Raw genomic sequence first — 16,081 nt, forward strand, 5'->3', positions numbered from 1 at the left:
GGAGGAACTATCGGAAGGAGGCCGGCAGTTCCCTACCGGACACAGATTCGGTGACACCGCAGCGTCCCACAGCAAAATAAATCCGCAAAAAAAAAAAAAAAAGTAGTCCGGATCCAGTGGAGGACTACAGCTCCCTCTGGTCAGACCCGATCCCCGTTAGACCAGGTAACATGCAGGCGGAGTTTCGGGCTCCGCGGAGACGCACGCGTGTCCACGAGGAGTACGTGGCTCCGCTGCCGGTGAGCCGCAGTCCGGGGGAGACGAGCAACTTCCGGGCGGAGCTCATCAACCAACACGTGCTGGTCTGTCATCCGGACCACATCCAGAAGATCTATAACCAGGTCTGAGTTTATCCACATCAGGTGAAACCAGGTCTGAGTTAGTCCACTTTATGTAAAACCAGGTCTGAGTTAGTCCACTTTATGTAAAGTCCATGATTTAGTCCATATCACTTGAATCCAGATCTGATTTAATCCAGATCATCTGAAACAAGGACTGAATGAATCCTTATCCTCTAGACCACATTTGAGTTAATCCACATCCTCTAACCAGGTCTGAGTTGATCCAAATCCTTAAAAAAACAGGTTTGAATTAATCCTCAGCATGTGAAACCTTGTCTGATACAATCTACGTCATATAAAATAAGGTCCGAGTTAATCCAATTCCTCTAAAACCTGGTCGGAGTTTGTCCACATTCCGTGAAACCAGTTCTGAGTTAGTTCACATTGCGTGATACCAGATCTGAGTTAGTCCACATCGCGTCATACCAGATCTGAGTTAGTCTACACTGTGTGAGACCAGGTCTGAGTTAGTCTACATTGCGTGAGACCAGGTCTGAGTCAGTCCACATTGCGTGAGACCAGGTCTGAGTTAGTCCACATCACGGTCTTGTCTTGTTCTAGGGTTACTTTGGTAAAGGCGTCCTGTCCAGAGCCAGACCGGACCACAGCATCTCTGACCAATGGGAACGTGAGTTCACACACACACCATGACCTCATCATCAGTCTCGTCCAATCAGCACTGTTCATTGCAGTCAGCCGCTCTCTGGTTTTGTTACAGCACACGAAGGTTTGTTTCTACCTGTCATCTCACAGTCCAGGTGAGTGACATCACATCCTGTCTGTTCACATGATGACATCACATCCTCTCGGCTTTTTCTCACAAATAAAAAACCCTCCTCCTCTTCTTCTTCTGCAGATACGAAGAGCTCCTCAGGTGGGCAGGTTCCGCGCTCTCTGCTCAGGGATTGGATGAAGACGCTGTCAATCAAACCGTGCTCAGCCTCTCTCAGCCAGTAGAGATGGAGGATGTGAGGAGGGAGGCGAGTGGAGGGGAGGAGCCAGGACCAAATGGGGGGGCCTGTCCCCACACAAAGAGACCTCGGTCGGGGTCAGGGGTCGAGCCGGAGGCCAAGAGAAGCTGCAGGTAGAGTGGTGCTCTTCGCTTGGGGATAAATCTAATTGTTGTACAATGAATTTCACTTTAAACTAATCCGTGTTTAAAAGGTCCGCTCACTTAAATTACAAAAAAAAGGAAAACAGATTCTCTCTCTTCTCCTAAACATTTTAGGTTGGGCGAGCAAAACCAGGACTCTGATCCCGGCTCAGATCAGGACTTTGACCTAGACCCTGACCTCAACTCTGACTCTGACTCTGGTCCTGATCCGGATCCTTTGGTTCCGGGTCCTGGTTTTGTCCTAGTGGTCTCAGACAGTGAGGTGAGTCAGTGAAGGTTTTTATGTTCATTATTATCTTGACTTTGACGTCTCACTCCAGATGACACTTATGTGTGTGTGTGTGTGTGTGTGTGTGTGTGTTGTGTCTGCAGGTGTGTGGGGGGGTCAGGGAGGTCCGGCGGACTCCTTTCTCTCTCACAGAGTACCTGCAACTCAGTCTGGAGGAGGTAACACACCAACACTCCCACTAACCATCACATTTTGTTACACTTTTTCTTTCAGCTTGTTTCTGTCTATAAATACTACATTACCCATGAGCCTCAGCTGAATAGAATAGAATAGAAATGTACTTTATTCATCCCCAAGGGGAAATTTGTCTGCTGTCAGATTCAGATAGTGATCTGATTTGTATCTGAATGGTTAAAGGGTCATTCTGTAAACTGTGTACAGGCATTCTTCCTGGTCTACAGTCTGGGCTGTCTGTCTGTCTACCTGAACCAGGTAACTATCTGTCTGTCTGTCTGTCGGAGTTAATTGCATTTCCATGTTTTGTTTGACTTCCTGTTTCTACATTTTATGAGTAAATATAAATAACAAATAAAACTTCCTTTCAAAAAAATGTTTCACTCATGACATCGGCCATATCCTCTTCTGTGATTGGTCAGGAGCCTCTGTCAATCATCCAGCTGTGGCGAAAGTTCCGCTCCCTGCGGCCCGACTTTGTGAGCTTGTTCGCAGCCTATCAGCACTGTCGAAGCAGGGGGTGGGTCCCTAAAGTTGGGGGCGGGGCCAAGTACGGCGTGGACCTCGGTAAGACACACACATACACACACACAGTTTCCCTGTTAGAAACTAGTTTAAAGCTGGGACCAGTTCCATGATCCTCCAGTGTCTGAGGTGACTTGAACACATAATTGACAGCTTTCAATCATCAGCGCACAGGAGGCGGAGCCTGAAGTGAGATAAACATTCAGTCTGTCACAATTTACATGATTCTCTCTTTTCTGTGTGTTTTCAGTGTTGTATAGGAAAGGACCACCTTTCTACCACGCCAGGTAACACACATGTCGTGCTTTAAAATTAAAATAAAGAATAATAATCTTTTTAACTTTCAGTCCGCAATTCCCAAAAAGTTTCCAAGAAAGATTTGCAAAACAACTTGATAGAAATGTTCTAATCTTCACAAATTGTCCCTCTCCTCTTCCTGTAGTTATTCGGTTGTAGTTGAGCGGGTTGACGATGCCTTCAGGGGCTCGTCATTGCGTCCGTTTTCGTGGCGCTCTCTGGCGGCTCTCAGCAGGATCACCTCCAACGTCTCAAAGGTAACGAGTCGACGGACGTCAGATCGGGTGAGATTTGATTCGGGTGTTTTTATTTCTTTGTGTTTGTTTTTACAGGAGCTGATGTTGTGTTACGTCATCTATCCAGCCGACCTATCAGACGCTGAGCTGGACTCACCTGTCTGTCTGAGCAGACTGAAGGTTCAGGTAGATAACAGGAAGCACCAGCTATTCAATAAGTCAAATGATTGATTAATTGATCGACAGAAAAATAATGGCGTCGTATCACTGTGCATGTAAAGTAGTAGTGATGACGTTTAATCAGACAAAATAGGAAACGGAGTGAAAAAATAGGTGTTTTCTATCAACAGGAAGTGATCGTCAGCAGGTGGGTTTCCTCCAGAGAGCGAGTGGAGCAGGACGACATCTGATTGGCTGACGGGAGACTTAAGAAACTGATGATGTCACCGTGTGATGTCCCAAAAGAGACTTGACGAGCCAAAAGAGGATGAGATTTTTTTTTTTTGTTGTTGTCATTGAAGAGTCAGAAACAGGAAGAAGACAACATCAGAAGTTTTGAGTGTCCCTGAATGCACCATGAGTCCTCATAAGGAGTTAAAGTCCAGCGGAGGTGTGTGTGGGGCTGCTGCATGTTGTGTTACTTTCTTTGATTTCTATTTCAATGTGCTCTATTGGAATGAGGTGAAGATGTTGAATAAAAGTAAAAATAATAAAAGAAAAGAAAACTGTGGTGATTATTATAGAAAATGGTAATGTAATAACAATTATCGACGTATTCATCTTCCAGTCAGATTGTTAAGCCCATTTCCACAACTGTGAATAAAAAAAAATACAGATCCTGTAAATCAAAATGAGAAATGTTCTCAAAATAAAGACTTAGTATCTGATAATTATGACTTAGCATTTCATCCTTAAGTATGAGATAATAAGTCATAAATATGAGATAGTAAGTCATAAGTATGAGATACGTCATAAGTATGAGATAGTATTATGAGAAGCAAAGTATTCAGCATACAATAAGCTATTTTTTACAAAAATTGAATTAAATAAAAATAAAAAAAAATTACAAAGTTAATTGTATTTATTTATTGACTTTCACTACTGGGCTTCCATAGCTGGGCTTCCATAGATTCGGATACAGATGGGTCAGAAGCGATCACTGTTTTGTTATTATCTCGCGGGTTGGAAGATCTCGCGATAACAGCGAGAGGCTCCCTACAGCGCCATTTAGAGCAAGCACCGTGTGTGTCGTCGCGAGGGCAAAGCTTTAAGAAGCAACCGTTAGCCACCAGACCGACCGTTAAATCACCCTTCGCGTTCCGCTGTGTGTCCAGGTAAAACTCCGCTCTGCTCACGTGCTGTTCTGCCGGTAACCGTAGATACTGGTAGTAACGTTAGATACCGGCTCGTTGCTCCATAGCCTCCCGGAAGCTAACGGCTAACTGTTAGCTGTTAGCTGTTAGCCGTTAGCCGTGTTTAGCTAGTTTAACATGCGAGCTGTAAAACTGTGTCACGTGACTTTAGTCGAAGTATTACGATCATGAAAGTACTCGCCATATATGAAGCTGTTTGTATTGAAGTACTACTAACTTTAGTCAAAGTATTGTGATCATCAAAGTACTCAGAATATATGAAGCTGTTAGCATTGAAGTACTATTAACTTAAGTCAAAGTATTATGAGTATCAAAGTACTCAGAATCAATGAAGCTACTTGTATTGAAGTACTAGTTAGCTACTAAATTTAGTCAAAGTATTATGAGAAGTAATGTACTCAGAATATATGAAGCTACTTGTGGCGTTTTTATTTAAGTATGATTTACTTTAGTCAAAGTATTTTGAGTATTAAAATACTCAAAATATAGATCAGTGACATGATTGATTTGAGTAAAAGTTTCACTAAATCTTTCTTCATAAACTCGCCTGTTTTAATAATTAGTTATGCTAAATGTTTATATAATCGTTGATTGTTTGTTTGTGTGCAGACCAGCAGCAGGATGGCAGACGACCTGGACATCGAGGCGATGCTGGACGCTCCATACAGGAAGGTGAGACCTCACAGCTCACATAGAACCACATCTGAACGTGGTCCAGTCAGGTCTCTACTGGTCATCACATAGAATCACATCTGAATGTGGTCCAGTCAGGTCTCTACTGGTCCTCACTGCTCACATAGAACCACATCACATCTGCAGGTCTCTACTGGTCCTCACAGCTCACATAGAATCCCATCTGAACGTGGTCCAGTCAGGTCTCTACTGGTCCTCACAGCTCACATAGAACCACATCTGAACGTGGTCCAGTCAGGTCTCTACTAGTTCTCACAGCTCACATAGAATCCCATCTGAACGTGGTCCAGTCAGGTCTCTACTGGTCCTCACAGCTCACATAGAACCAAATCTGAACGTGGTCCCTTCAGGTCTCTACTGCTCCTCACAGCTCACATAGGACCACATCTGAACGTGGTCCAGTCAGGTCTCTACTGCTCCTCACAGCTCATGTAGAACCACATCTGTACGTGGTCCCTTCAGGTCTCTACTGGTCCTCACAGCTCACGTAGAACCACGTCTGAACCTGGTCCAGTCACGTCTCTACGGGTCCTCACAGCTCACATAGAACCACATCTGAACGTGGTCCCTTCAGGTCTCTACTGCTCCTCACAGCTCACATAGGACCACATCTGAACGTGGTCCAGTCAGGTCTCTACTGCTCCTCACAGCTCATGTAGAACCACATCTGTACGTGGTCCCTTCAGGTCTCTACTGGTCCTCACAGCTCACGTAGAACCACGTCTGAACCTGGTCCAGTCACGTCTCTACGGGTCCTCACAGCTCACATAGAACCACATCTGAACCTGGTCCAGTCAGGTCTCTACGGGTCCTCACAGCTCACATAGAACCACATCTGAACCTGGTCCAGTCAGGTCTCTACGGTCCTCACAGCTCACATAGAACCACATTTATATGTAAGTTTAGATAAGACTGTTTGAACCTGTATGTTGCCTCCTCACGCTGTTCTCTGACCTCAGGAGGACTCCAAGAACCCGAGCCCTAACGGACAGGAGGAACGCCCCAAGAGGTAAACACACCTGTCTGTCTGTTGCTCTGTCTGTCTGTCTGTCTGTCCTTCCTGTCTGTCTTACTGTCTGTCTGTCCTTCCTGTCTGTCTTGCTGTTAGTCTGTCTTCTTGTCTGTCTGTCTTCCTTTCTGTTGCTGTGTCTCATCTGTCTGTCTTCCTGTCTCGTCTGTCTGTGTGTCTGTCAGTGTCTTTTCCGAGTTAAAAGAGTGTCCCTCTCAGGCCGTGCTCTGATTGGCTGCTGTGTGTGTTTGTCTCCGGCAGGAAGAAGCGCAGCCGCGAAAGGAAGCGCAGCCGGGACAAGATGCCCAGTCGGAGCCGAGAGCGCAAACGCAGCCGCAGCCGAGAGAAGAGAAGAAGTCGTAGCAGAGAGCGTCGCGGCAGCAGAGAGAGGGGGGGCCGCTACAGAGACCACCACCACCAGCAGTGAGTAGTGAAGTCTGATGTTGACTTATATAAAGGAGGATCCAAAACTTTTATTGTGAAAATTCTGGAGGAAGGGACATGACCGGGGAAACATTTTACAGAATTTATGAAGACACACGGAGGAAGAGTTGAGTTTGTATCAGGACTCTACGGAATAGTTCAAAGCTTTTAATCTTTGTTCATAACGTTGACAATCTGACAAAATAACATCTTGCAGCACACAAAAGGCAGCAATCTAACAGCACCATGACATTAATGAACCACAATAACGTTTTTTTAGGTGATCAAATTTAAAGAGCCTTAAATGTAGAAGGAAAAAAAAAACATTTGGCAAAGCATTATTTTGTGTAGTTTATTAACTGATGATAAAACAAATAAAAGACCTGTCTGTAATATAAATATTTCTATAGTTATAGTTCAGAATAAACTCTGACTGTATCTTTGTTTTGTGTTTTTAGACGCAGGCGGTCGAAGAGTAAGAGTCCCGTCAGGAAGGAGAAGAGTCCACTCAGGTCAGTTTATGTCTAAATGTTGATGAGCGAAACAGCTAAACATGCAGAATTGTTGTGAGATTGATTGTTTTGTTGTGTTTGTTTGTGGTTGTGTGTGTGCAGGAAGCCCGTAGATAACCTGACTCCAGAGGAGCGTGACGCCCGGACCGTGTTCTGTATGCAGTTAGCAGCCAGGATACGACCTCGAGACCTGGAGGACTTCTTCTCTGCTGTTGGGAAGGTAAACACCGCTGCTTCACAATAAAAGCCCATTTAGACTTTATTGTCATTCATCTACTACAGTGCAGTGCTGTAGTATTAGAGGACATTGTGTAGTGAAACTGCAAGATACAAAAACGTAGCTATTGTTTGAGTTTAACTCTACGGGATGCTTTTGGTGCCTCTGCAGGTTCGGGACGTGAGGATGATCTCGGACCGGAACTCCCGCAAGTCGAAGGGCATCGCCTACATCGAGTTTGTGGAGACCAACTCGGTCCCTCTGGCCATTGGGCTGACGGGGCAAAGGCTGCTGGGAGTTCCCATCATCGTACAGGCCTCGCAGGTAAACACACACGCACACAAAAACACCTGCGGCTGTGGCTCAGTGGGTGGAGCTAGTTGTCCTTTAATCACAGGGTTGGTGGTACGGTGGCATGTCAAAGTGTTTTTGAGGGAAACACTGAACCCAAGTTTGTAACTGTATTTATACCACAATAACAATAAAGTTTGAGTTAAGTGTGTGTGTGTGTGTGTGTGTGCACGCGCAGGCAGAGAAGAACCGAGCAGCAGCGGCAGCAGCAGCAGCAGCTAACCTGCAGAAGGGAACATCAGGACCAATGAGGCTGTATGTTGGCTCTCTGCACTTCAACATCACCGAGGAGATGCTGAGAGGAATCTTTGAGCCATTTGGACGGGTAGGACACACACACACACACACACTGGTACACAAACACATGTGCAGGTAAAGTCTGTGAGTGAGACGGGTGGTTTATGTTGTTTATCGTCACAGATTGAGAGCATCCAGCTGATGATGGACAGTGACTCAGGAACCTCTAAAGGCTACGGCTTCATCACTGTGAGTTTGTGTTGTCTTCATCACCTTCAATTATTGATCTTCTTATCTTCTCTCATCTTTCAGTCTATAAAATGTATCTTCACCTCTCGCCCCCTCTTCACCTGTATGCCGTATGACCTCTGACCTGTCTCTCTGTTTGTCTGTCTGTCAGTTTGCAGACGCAGAGTGTGCTAAGAAAGCTCTCGAGCAGCTGAACGGCTTCGAGCTGGCAGGTCGCCCCATGAAGGTGGGTAACGTGACGGAGCGGAGTGACGCCTTCTCCTCTTTCCTCGACAGCGACGAGCTTGAACGCTCCGGCATCGACCTCGGGACCACCGGACGCCTGCAGCTGATGGCCCGGCTCGCTGAGGGTGAGACACTAAATTATACAAACATCCTCCTGCAACATCCGCCTGTAACATCCACCTTTAACCTGTGTGTGTGGTTCACCTGTGAGCAGGTACTGGTCTACAGATGCCTCCCGCTGCTCAGCAGGCTCTGCAGATGAGTGGAGCAATCGCTTTCGGAGCCATGGCTGCTGTGTCGGGTATGCTCACACACACACGCGCACACACATCCGTGCTTTAGGTTCCCAGCTGTAACTGTCAGAAACGACAGAATACGGGATCACATGGTACATTCGCTCAACTTTACTCTCGTTACACACTGTATTTCGCGGTACGGAATGTACAAAGAAATACAGTTTAGCCCTCAGTAAACTACGGAATAACTGATATTTACTAAAAAATTTAAATCAATACGTTCTATTAATTTAGGACGGTTAACAGACCGGAACCACTGAGGAGGTTTAAATTATCAGAAATTAATCAGAATTGAGTAAACACTCAGACCATGGTGTGAAATCAAATAAATAGACTCGATGGATGTTAATGTGTGTCTAATGTGATTTAAAATAAAGTTTTTAAAATGTGTTTCAGCTGCCATGAATCCGAGTCGCAACATGAACTCCGCTCCGATGAATCTTCCCTCTCAGCCGCTCGCCACACACTGCTTCCAACTGTCCAACATGTTCAATCCCAACAGGTACACGCACACACACACACACCTGTCTGTCTCTACACCTGTACAACATGTTCAACCCGGTTAGCTACACACACCTGTCTGCTATACGCTATTTAAATGACTATATATGACCTTATATTCTCTTTTATATACTATATGTTGTACTGTTTTATAACATGGTGTACTAGATCATATTTCTACATTAATACAAGCAAATAGTAAGTATTTTTACTTCATCATGTTATGTTATTGCGGTGTATGCCGTTATAGTAGATGGTATTATAATACTTTCTCATGTACTGTCACGTCATGAGAGAGTATTGTTTAATTGCTCTCTTGTGATTTCTAATTATGTTTTTATTTTATATACTGAGTTGCATCTATAAATGAGCCTCTAATCGGTACCTTTTAAACTCATTAACTATTAAACTCTGCCTCACATCTGGGTTCACAGATAATTGCTGGTTTGTGTTGAGTTGTGTGTGTCATTTACAGGTTTTCACTAACATTCAATTCATTGTGCGTTTCAGTGAGGAAGCTCCTGGTTGGGAGATGGATATCCAGCATGATGTCATAGAGGAGTGTAACAAACATGGAGGAGTCGTTCACATCTACACTGACAAGAACTCTGCTCAGGTTAGTAAAGAAAGGCGGTAGAGTCCGGTCAAGGAAGGCAGTAGAGTCAAGGAAGGACGGTAGAGTCCGGTCAAGGAAGGACGGTAGAGTCCGGTCAAGGAAGGACGGTAGAGTCCGGTCAAGGAAGGACGGTAGAGTCCGGTCAAGGAAGGCGGTAGAGTCCGGTCGAGAAACTGACTGGTTTTCACTTCTCACCTTAACTCCCTAACTTTTTCTCTGTAATCTGGTTCTACTAAGTTTCATTGGGTCAACATTCTACTGGTTTCTACTTAACTAATTACCTGTGTGCGCGTTAAACCTGTGACCTCTGCTTGTTTACAGGGAAACGTTTACGTCAAGTGTCCGTCGATCCCTGCTGCCATGGCCGCCGTCAACGCTCTACATGGACGATATTTTGCTGGTAAGAGAACCTGTCACATGAAACCTGTGCTCTGTGCTGTGGACCAATCAGAGAGCAGCTGTGATATCTCACCTGTTGTTTTCAGGTAAGATGATCACGGCGGCTTACATCCCTTTGCCCACCTACCACAACCTGTTCCCAGAGTCCGTCACCACCACACTGCCGATGGCCCTGCCCCCGAGACGATGACTCGCCAACGACGCTACACTCGGATTGGACGTCGGACTTTTGTACATCCTCCTCCTCTATTGGTCGACACGGACGAGCCAGTTTCACTTCTGTTTATCAGGTCTGAGAGGAGGGACGCTGTTTGTTCCTTTCCTTCCTGTTTTACTTCCTGTTCATTCTCATTAGAATTTCTGGGCGTGGCCTGTTTTGTGTATCGTCCAATGATTGAGCTCTGTGAGCTGTGGGGAGACCGGCTGATGACGGTGTCAGCTGATTGGTTGGTTTGAAGTCTGTTTGGTATTGAAGTGTTTTCTAAGAATTTGATTTTGTAAAATCCTTTATTAAATCTTATTTTGAAGTCACTGTCAGCTGCTGTGTCCTTTTTGTATTATGCTCACTGAGAATACTGCATTCTGATTGGCTGAATGAGACACCTGTGAGCAGGTGTTTACAGCTCCAGATATTAGAGCCACTTAAGTAGCCTAACTGAAGACAAATGTTTAAAATCTGATGTTTGTTATCATTACTTCCATTCACTGGCATGTGAGGCTGAGCATAGTTTGATATGAGATGTATTTATATTATATAAAGTATATCATTCACTTTTCCCGCAATGTTTAATTTTTACAAATGACATACTAGCTAAATAAATAAAATTAAGGCAATATATAAGTACTCCAAACTTAACAATACCACCGTGTGAAATTACTGTCGCAATTAAAAGAATTGAATACTAGTAAAATGTACTAAAGTATCAAAAGTAAAAGTACTCATTGTGCAGAATGTTCTCTTTTAGAGAATTGTGGAGCATTCACGGTCCTGAAAGGTCTGTTTTAATTGTATTTATAATTAAAACCGTTTTTAAATACTTTGTATACACAAACAAGATCACGTTTCCCTCTCAGATGTGGTGCAGCATAAAATGGGAAGTTCAAGTACCTCAAATTTGACTAAAGTACGCTGAAAATCGCAATAGCCAACGACTGATACTCTGTAATTGTTGTGGAAATGACAGGAATAAAGAACTGGAACTTTAACCAAAACTTTATTATTTAAGTTCAAAGAGCAACAGACAAGCATGTAACAAATCTTCAGAGTGAAAATACAAGTTACTAATTTATCACCTGGGTGGTTACCAAGCAGGTGATCTCCTGATTAAAGGTCGGGCTCGTTCAGGTGGATGACGGTGACGGTGATGTCATCGCGGTACCTCCTGGCCAGCTCTGTCGGCAGACTCAGCATCTTGGCCAGACGGTTTGGTGCCACCGCTCCATACCCATCATCCCCCAGGGCGTGACGGAGCAGGTGGGTGGCGGCGTTCTGGTCCTCCAGCACTGACAGGACCCGCCCCTTCCTCTCCAGCAGGAGGCGCTGCAGACTGCCCAGCGTCATGCCCACCCCGGGGATTATGGGTCTCTGCTGCTGAAGGCCTGGACAGCAATAAACCACTTCCACTGTTCACGTGCTCCTCATTTACACTTCAACTACTTTCATTTACACTTCACCTGCTGTTGTCATTTACAAGTAACGCTTTATGCATGTTTACACAGTTGAAGTGTAAATGATGAAAGCAGTTGAACTGGCAGTTAAAGTGTAAATGATGATGATTAGACTTGGTGAGGATCTTAGTTTTCTTACCTGTCAACTGTTCCCCTACCAGCTGGACGACCGTCTGTCGGTGCATCAGCTCCCAGAGTCCGTCAGTCGCCAGCACCAGAAACTTGTCGGCAGGTGTGATGCGGTGGAGCGTGACCTCCGGCTGCGCGCTCAGGTAGGGCGGGGTCAGGTAGTGCGGTGGCTGAGTCCGGAACGCCTCGCCGACCGCAGACAGGACGTCCGGTCGCGTTTCGTAGATGCGACTAAGCATCTCTGCGCTCCATTTGAAACGGACGTCGCCGAACGCCCTGAAGGGCAGCAGCAGACCCAGCAGGCGGTCGTGGCGGACCACCGTCTTCCGCTCTGACGGCGGGTGTTCCCCCAGAATCCTTTGCAGCTCGTCTGGGTTCTGTGCGTTGTGGTCGTTGGTGAGGCTGACCGCTGACCAGCTCCCGTTGGGCTCCCTGACGCCCAGGACGGCCCTGCTGTCACCCAGGTTGGCCACGTGCAGGACGCCCTTGGAGACGTGGGCGATGCAAGCCGTGCTGCCGGACAGCGCCACCCGGAGGGGGGAGGACAGAGACAACGCCTCCCCAGGGAGAGAAACCCGTCTGTGGACAGAGATCACCTGGTGACTAAAGCTGAAAGCAGCCAATGAAAACAGTGGATTATGCAGCATACTGTTCTCCTTTCTACACAAAGAACACACTCCTTCTTGCATTGGCACAAAATGTTTGGTGTAGATGTAACAGAGAATTGTCCAATATGAACATAATTAATCTGGGCTGAGATCTAAGTATCTTACTGGTTCAGGTTCAGTGAGGAACCAATTTATCAGTATGTTGTTGTCAGCCGGTAACCTCCGGTTCTGCCGAGTGAAGCCGATGCTTCATGTCTTAAAACTTGCATTCTCTCTAATGACCATCAGGGGGCGACCCCTCTGGTTGTATAGAAGTCTATGAGAAAATGAGTCTACTTCTCTCTTGATTTATTACCTCAGTAAACATTGTAAACATGAGTTTATGGTCTCAATCTCTAGTTTCAAGTCTTCTTCAATACAGCATGATGTTCATTTCGTAAATTATGGTCCATTTAGAGTCAAATAGACCATAAATTAGGGTATGCTTTAGGGCGGGGCTTACTGTGATTGACAGGTCGCTGCCGCTACCAGAGACTATACGGCGTCTCTACGTCACTCCTCCACAGTCCAAATATGGTAACTTCAGTTCATTGGTTGTGGAAATAACAACATGGTGACGGTCGTAATCCAAGACGACGTCGCCGAACTCAAGGCTTCATAACGTCAGTCCACAAACCAATGGATGACGTAACGATGACTACGTCCACTTCTTATATACAGTCTGTGGTTCTTGTAGTGAAAAAGAGCTACGCTTGTTTTGAGTAACTCAAACTATTGAAGACTCATATTATCTTCAGCCAGGATGATTATACTCTTACCAACAACTCTTTACATAAACACACAGACATGTTCGTGTTTCATTCGGATAGACTTTAAAAAAAAGCAGAAAAAACTGTTATTTAGCTTGTAAATTAAACACATATGAAACTGTAGCTTTTTAACTTTTTCGATTGGAACTGTGACAGTGAAGGAGTTTTAAAGCAGAGCAGAAGGAGTTTGACCATAGAATGAGGACCTGGGTGAAGACATGGACAGGTGGACCTGGGCCTCCACGGACAGGTCATAGTCCAGGTGACGGAAAGCGTTGACCAGCGCCGATGTCACCCTACAGCCTTCCTGCAGCCAATCAGAGAGGAGACAGATGATGACATCACAACATGCGACAGCTTTGAAGCTGCGCTCTCTTCCCGTCAGTGGAACTGAAAGATCAGAACTCAACGAGCCACGAGGCAACCACGAAAACATTTGGTACATGTACTAAAAAATGCTTTTATTTCAGTATCTAGTAGCCAACCCTACCTTCTCTTCCTCTTCTTCTTCCTCTTCACCCGCCAGTCTCTCCTGCCAGTAGTTCCGGAGGCTTTGGAAGGAGATCGCTCCGCCATCGGGGCAGTTGTGGTCCTGAGGATGTTTGTGCCACTCCAGCAACGGTTGTACGGCCCGTTCTTCCTCCACCGCCCGCTCGAGCTCCGCCAGCGTCTTCAACGGCAGCGTTGCCACCGCGATGTAGTAGAAGAGCCTCTGGCTGATGGCGTGAGCGCAGGCCGTCCCAGCGTGGCCGTCGAACACGCCGAACAGTACACCGCCGCGGCCCGGCAGACAGGTGGCGCTGCTCCGGCGGTCCTCGCTGGGATGGTTGGATGGTAGCATGTTGCTATGGAAACCCAGAACACCATGGGAGGCGGGGCCTCTGGGCAGGGTGTGGCTGTATTCGTTGGCCTGGTAACAGAAGAGGGAGAGATCAGTAGTTTGACCGGTTGTTGGATTGACACCTTGAATTACAGATCTTACTCACCTTTAAGATGCGGTTGACATGAGCTGAGCTCATCGGCTCCGCCTCCTGCCCAGTCCTGTACTTCCTGCTCTCACTGCCTGCTGGGTAATGGAGTCTGAGACGCGGAAGGGGAGGGGAGGAAAAGGAGTGACGGGACTGCTGGAGCTCAAACCTGCAACGTCCACTGACGGGTCCTGTTCTTCCCAGCATGGCCACTCGCTGAGAGAACCAGGAGAAGAACTAGCAGGAGAACCTATAGGAGAACCAACAGAGTGAAACATGGAGGAGAACCAGCAGAAGAACCAACAGAGTGAAACCTGGAGGAGAACCAGAAGAAGACCCAACAGGGTGAAACCACGGAACCAGCAGGAGAACCAACAGAGTGAAACCTTCAAGGAGAACCAACAGAAAATGAACAAATGGAAACCTGGAGGAGAATCAGCAGGAGAACCAACAGAGTGAAACCTTGAGGGCAACCAACAGAGGAACCAAGTGAAACCTGGAGGAGAACCAGCAGGAGAACCAACAGAATGAAACCTTGAAGAGAACCAACAGAATTAAACCTGGAGAACCAGCAGGTGAAGCAGCAGGAGAACTAACAGAGTGAAACCTTGAGCAGAACCAGCAGAGGAACCAACAGAGTGAAACCCAATTTCTTAACAATCAAAAACTTAAATCCCTAAAAGAAAAGAGGCAACTTTTGCTCATCAAGGCAAGAAGCCATACGAGTCTCTGGAAAGCAGAACCAAACCTGAATGAGAACAAGAAGGAGCATTAGCAGGAGAACCAGCAGAGTATTTAGTTTTTGTGTCTGCTCTGAGCTGACGGACTTACCTTCACCTGATGATATTACATGTTCAGCACTCACCTGGGAGTGTGTTCACCTGTGTTACCTATAAATGCTGCATATTTTTCTTTGGCATATGTATTGATCTTTTATTTACATCCAGTTTTCTAAGTAGATTATCAATTTGTGCATAAAACGCCAGAGTGAAAGTTATCACGCTCAGAAAAAAACATGTAGGAATCAGATTTGTTTACATTTTTTGAGTCCTCGTCAATGTTGTGGCTCTAAAACCTGAACATAGGATTACTGAAGCTGAAACTCACTGTGTGTTTGTTTAACGTTTATTTCCTGGTTAACTCTTCATCTCAATCCTCAGTTCAGTTGACGGTGTCTGGTTCTTGTTTCCTGAAGCAGATCGGTTCTTTTGCAGCCAGACAGGTGTGCTGTTGAAGGTTGTTTGTATATTCTTTCAGTCGTCGTCTTTGTGACCTTTGACTGCTTTCATATCTCACTCAGTAATCAGTAATCCATAAACCTCCTGCTGCCAGCCGTAAAGACCCGCCCCCCCTCACTGTGACGGCGTTCAGAGATTATTTAAAATGTGAATTTAATTGTTATTTTCATTGTGACAAATAGAAGAGGAGTAATACCTAAACATAAAATAAATAAATACATGAAAAATTATCTTCCTTCTGAAATTTAAAGAAATAATTGAAATGTTTTTTTCTTCTCAATGAAACTACTTTTGAATAGAGATTGGTGAACCAGGATTTATTTTCCTCTCGCCTCTTTTTGCCGGGCATGTTGGTGGTAAAACCAAATGCCAGCTTGACCAGTCTCACAGTCTGTCTTTCTGTCCCTCCTCTCAGGCCCCTTTATTGCCATTTCCCATCCATCCACCAGATGACCTCAGACTTTCTGTCCTTTCCCCATCACCTGACTGCCCCACCCAATCTACTCACCTGTTCCCACTTTTCTCATCAACCCTGCAGTTGCCTGACACACCTGCTCACCTGCATCTCATTAAGTCATTGACAG

General features: G+C 45.7%; 3 protein-coding genes across 4 annotated transcripts; 2 read left to right on the forward strand and 1 right to left on the reverse strand.

Moving 5' to 3' along the window:
• The first annotated feature begins 41 nt into the window (after window positions 1-41).
• tsen2 (TSEN2 tRNA splicing endonuclease subunit) lies at window positions 42-3,701 on the forward strand. Its single transcript, XM_076095714.1, has 12 exons — window positions 42-341; window positions 903-969; window positions 1,060-1,099; window positions 1,198-1,425; window positions 1,570-1,717; window positions 1,828-1,902; window positions 2,126-2,176; window positions 2,341-2,485; window positions 2,694-2,730; window positions 2,886-2,997; window positions 3,073-3,162; window positions 3,327-3,701. The coding sequence occupies exons 1-12, from the start codon at window positions 171-173 to the stop codon at window positions 3,384-3,386; spliced, it is 1,224 nt and encodes a 407-aa protein (XP_075951829.1). The 5' UTR covers window positions 42-170; the 3' UTR covers window positions 3,387-3,701.
• A 459-nt stretch (window positions 3,702-4,160) lies between these two features.
• Window positions 4,161-10,609, forward strand: LOC142954602 (RNA-binding protein 39-like). Of its 2 annotated transcripts, XM_076095712.1 has the most exons (15): window positions 4,161-4,310; window positions 4,959-5,021; window positions 6,002-6,051; window positions 6,313-6,474; window positions 6,933-6,986; window positions 7,089-7,206; window positions 7,375-7,527; window positions 7,733-7,879; window positions 7,975-8,040; window positions 8,192-8,390; window positions 8,480-8,566; window positions 8,958-9,063; window positions 9,573-9,678; window positions 10,000-10,078; window positions 10,164-10,609. In XM_076095712.1, the coding sequence occupies exons 2-15, from the start codon at window positions 4,971-4,973 to the stop codon at window positions 10,265-10,267; spliced, it is 1,482 nt and encodes a 493-aa protein (XP_075951827.1). In that variant the 5' UTR covers window positions 4,161-4,310; window positions 4,959-4,970; the 3' UTR covers window positions 10,268-10,609. The 2 variants fall into 2 exon arrangements, with proteins under 2 accessions (XP_075951827.1, XP_075951828.1); XM_076095713.1 differs by lacking the exons at window positions 4,161-4,310; window positions 4,959-5,021 and adding an exon at window positions 5,648-5,896.
• A 674-nt stretch (window positions 10,610-11,283) lies between these two features.
• Window positions 11,284-14,754, reverse strand: LOC142954605 (pyruvate dehydrogenase [acetyl-transferring]-phosphatase 1, mitochondrial-like). The gene is made up of 5 exons (XM_076095716.1): window positions 14,278-14,754; window positions 13,782-14,201; window positions 13,498-13,598; window positions 11,885-12,453; window positions 11,284-11,676 (listed from the first exon to the last, which is right to left on the reverse strand). Exons 1-5 carry the CDS (start codon window positions 14,464-14,466, stop codon window positions 11,402-11,404), a joined length of 1,554 nt encoding a protein of 517 aa, XP_075951831.1. The 5' UTR covers window positions 14,467-14,754; the 3' UTR covers window positions 11,284-11,401.
• Window positions 14,755-16,081: the final 1,327 nt, after the last annotated feature.

The sequence above is a fragment of the Anarhichas minor genome, unplaced genomic scaffold (genome assembly GCF_050575085.1).
Source record: "Anarhichas minor isolate MPS153535 unplaced genomic scaffold, ASM5057508v1 ptg000021l, whole genome shotgun sequence".
Lineage (NCBI taxonomy): Eukaryota > Metazoa > Chordata > Actinopteri > Perciformes > Anarhichadidae > Anarhichas > Anarhichas minor.

What these genes read in the sequence shown, in the direction of transcription:
- tsen2 (XM_076095714.1), top strand. Translation starts at nt 171, where the DNA reads ATGCAGGCGGAGTTTCGGGCTCCGCGGAGACGCACGCGTGTCCACGAG. An exon ending in TCCAGAAGATCTATAACCAG is followed by an intron (nt 342 to 902) that starts GTCTGAGTTTAT and finishes GTCTTGTTCTAG; the next exon opens with GGTTACTTTGGTAAAGGCGT. An exon ending in TGTCTGTCTACCTGAACCAG is followed by an intron (nt 2,177 to 2,340) that starts GTAACTATCTGT and finishes GTGATTGGTCAG; the next exon opens with GAGCCTCTGTCAATCATCCA.
- LOC142954605 (XM_076095716.1), bottom strand. Translation starts at nt 14,466, where the DNA reads ATGCTGGGAAGAACAGGACCCGTCAGTGGACGTTGCAGGTTTGAGCTC. An exon ending in ATGTCAACCGCATCTTAAAG is followed by an intron (nt 14,202 to 14,277) that starts GTGAGTAAGATC and finishes TTCTGTTACCAG; the next exon opens with GCCAACGAATACAGCCACAC. An exon ending in CTGTCCATGTCTTCACCCAG is followed by an intron (nt 12,454 to 13,497) that starts GTCCTCATTCTA and finishes CTCTGTCCACAG; the next exon opens with ACGGGTTTCTCTCCCTGGGG.
- LOC142954602 (XM_076095712.1), top strand. Translation starts at nt 4,971, where the DNA reads ATGGCAGACGACCTGGACATCGAGGCGATGCTGGACGCTCCATACAGG. An exon ending in TCTTTGAGCCATTTGGACGG is followed by an intron (nt 7,880 to 7,974) that starts GTAGGACACACA and finishes TTATCGTCACAG; the next exon opens with ATTGAGAGCATCCAGCTGAT. An exon ending in AAGGCTACGGCTTCATCACT is followed by an intron (nt 8,041 to 8,191) that starts GTGAGTTTGTGT and finishes TCTGTCTGTCAG; the next exon opens with TTTGCAGACGCAGAGTGTGC.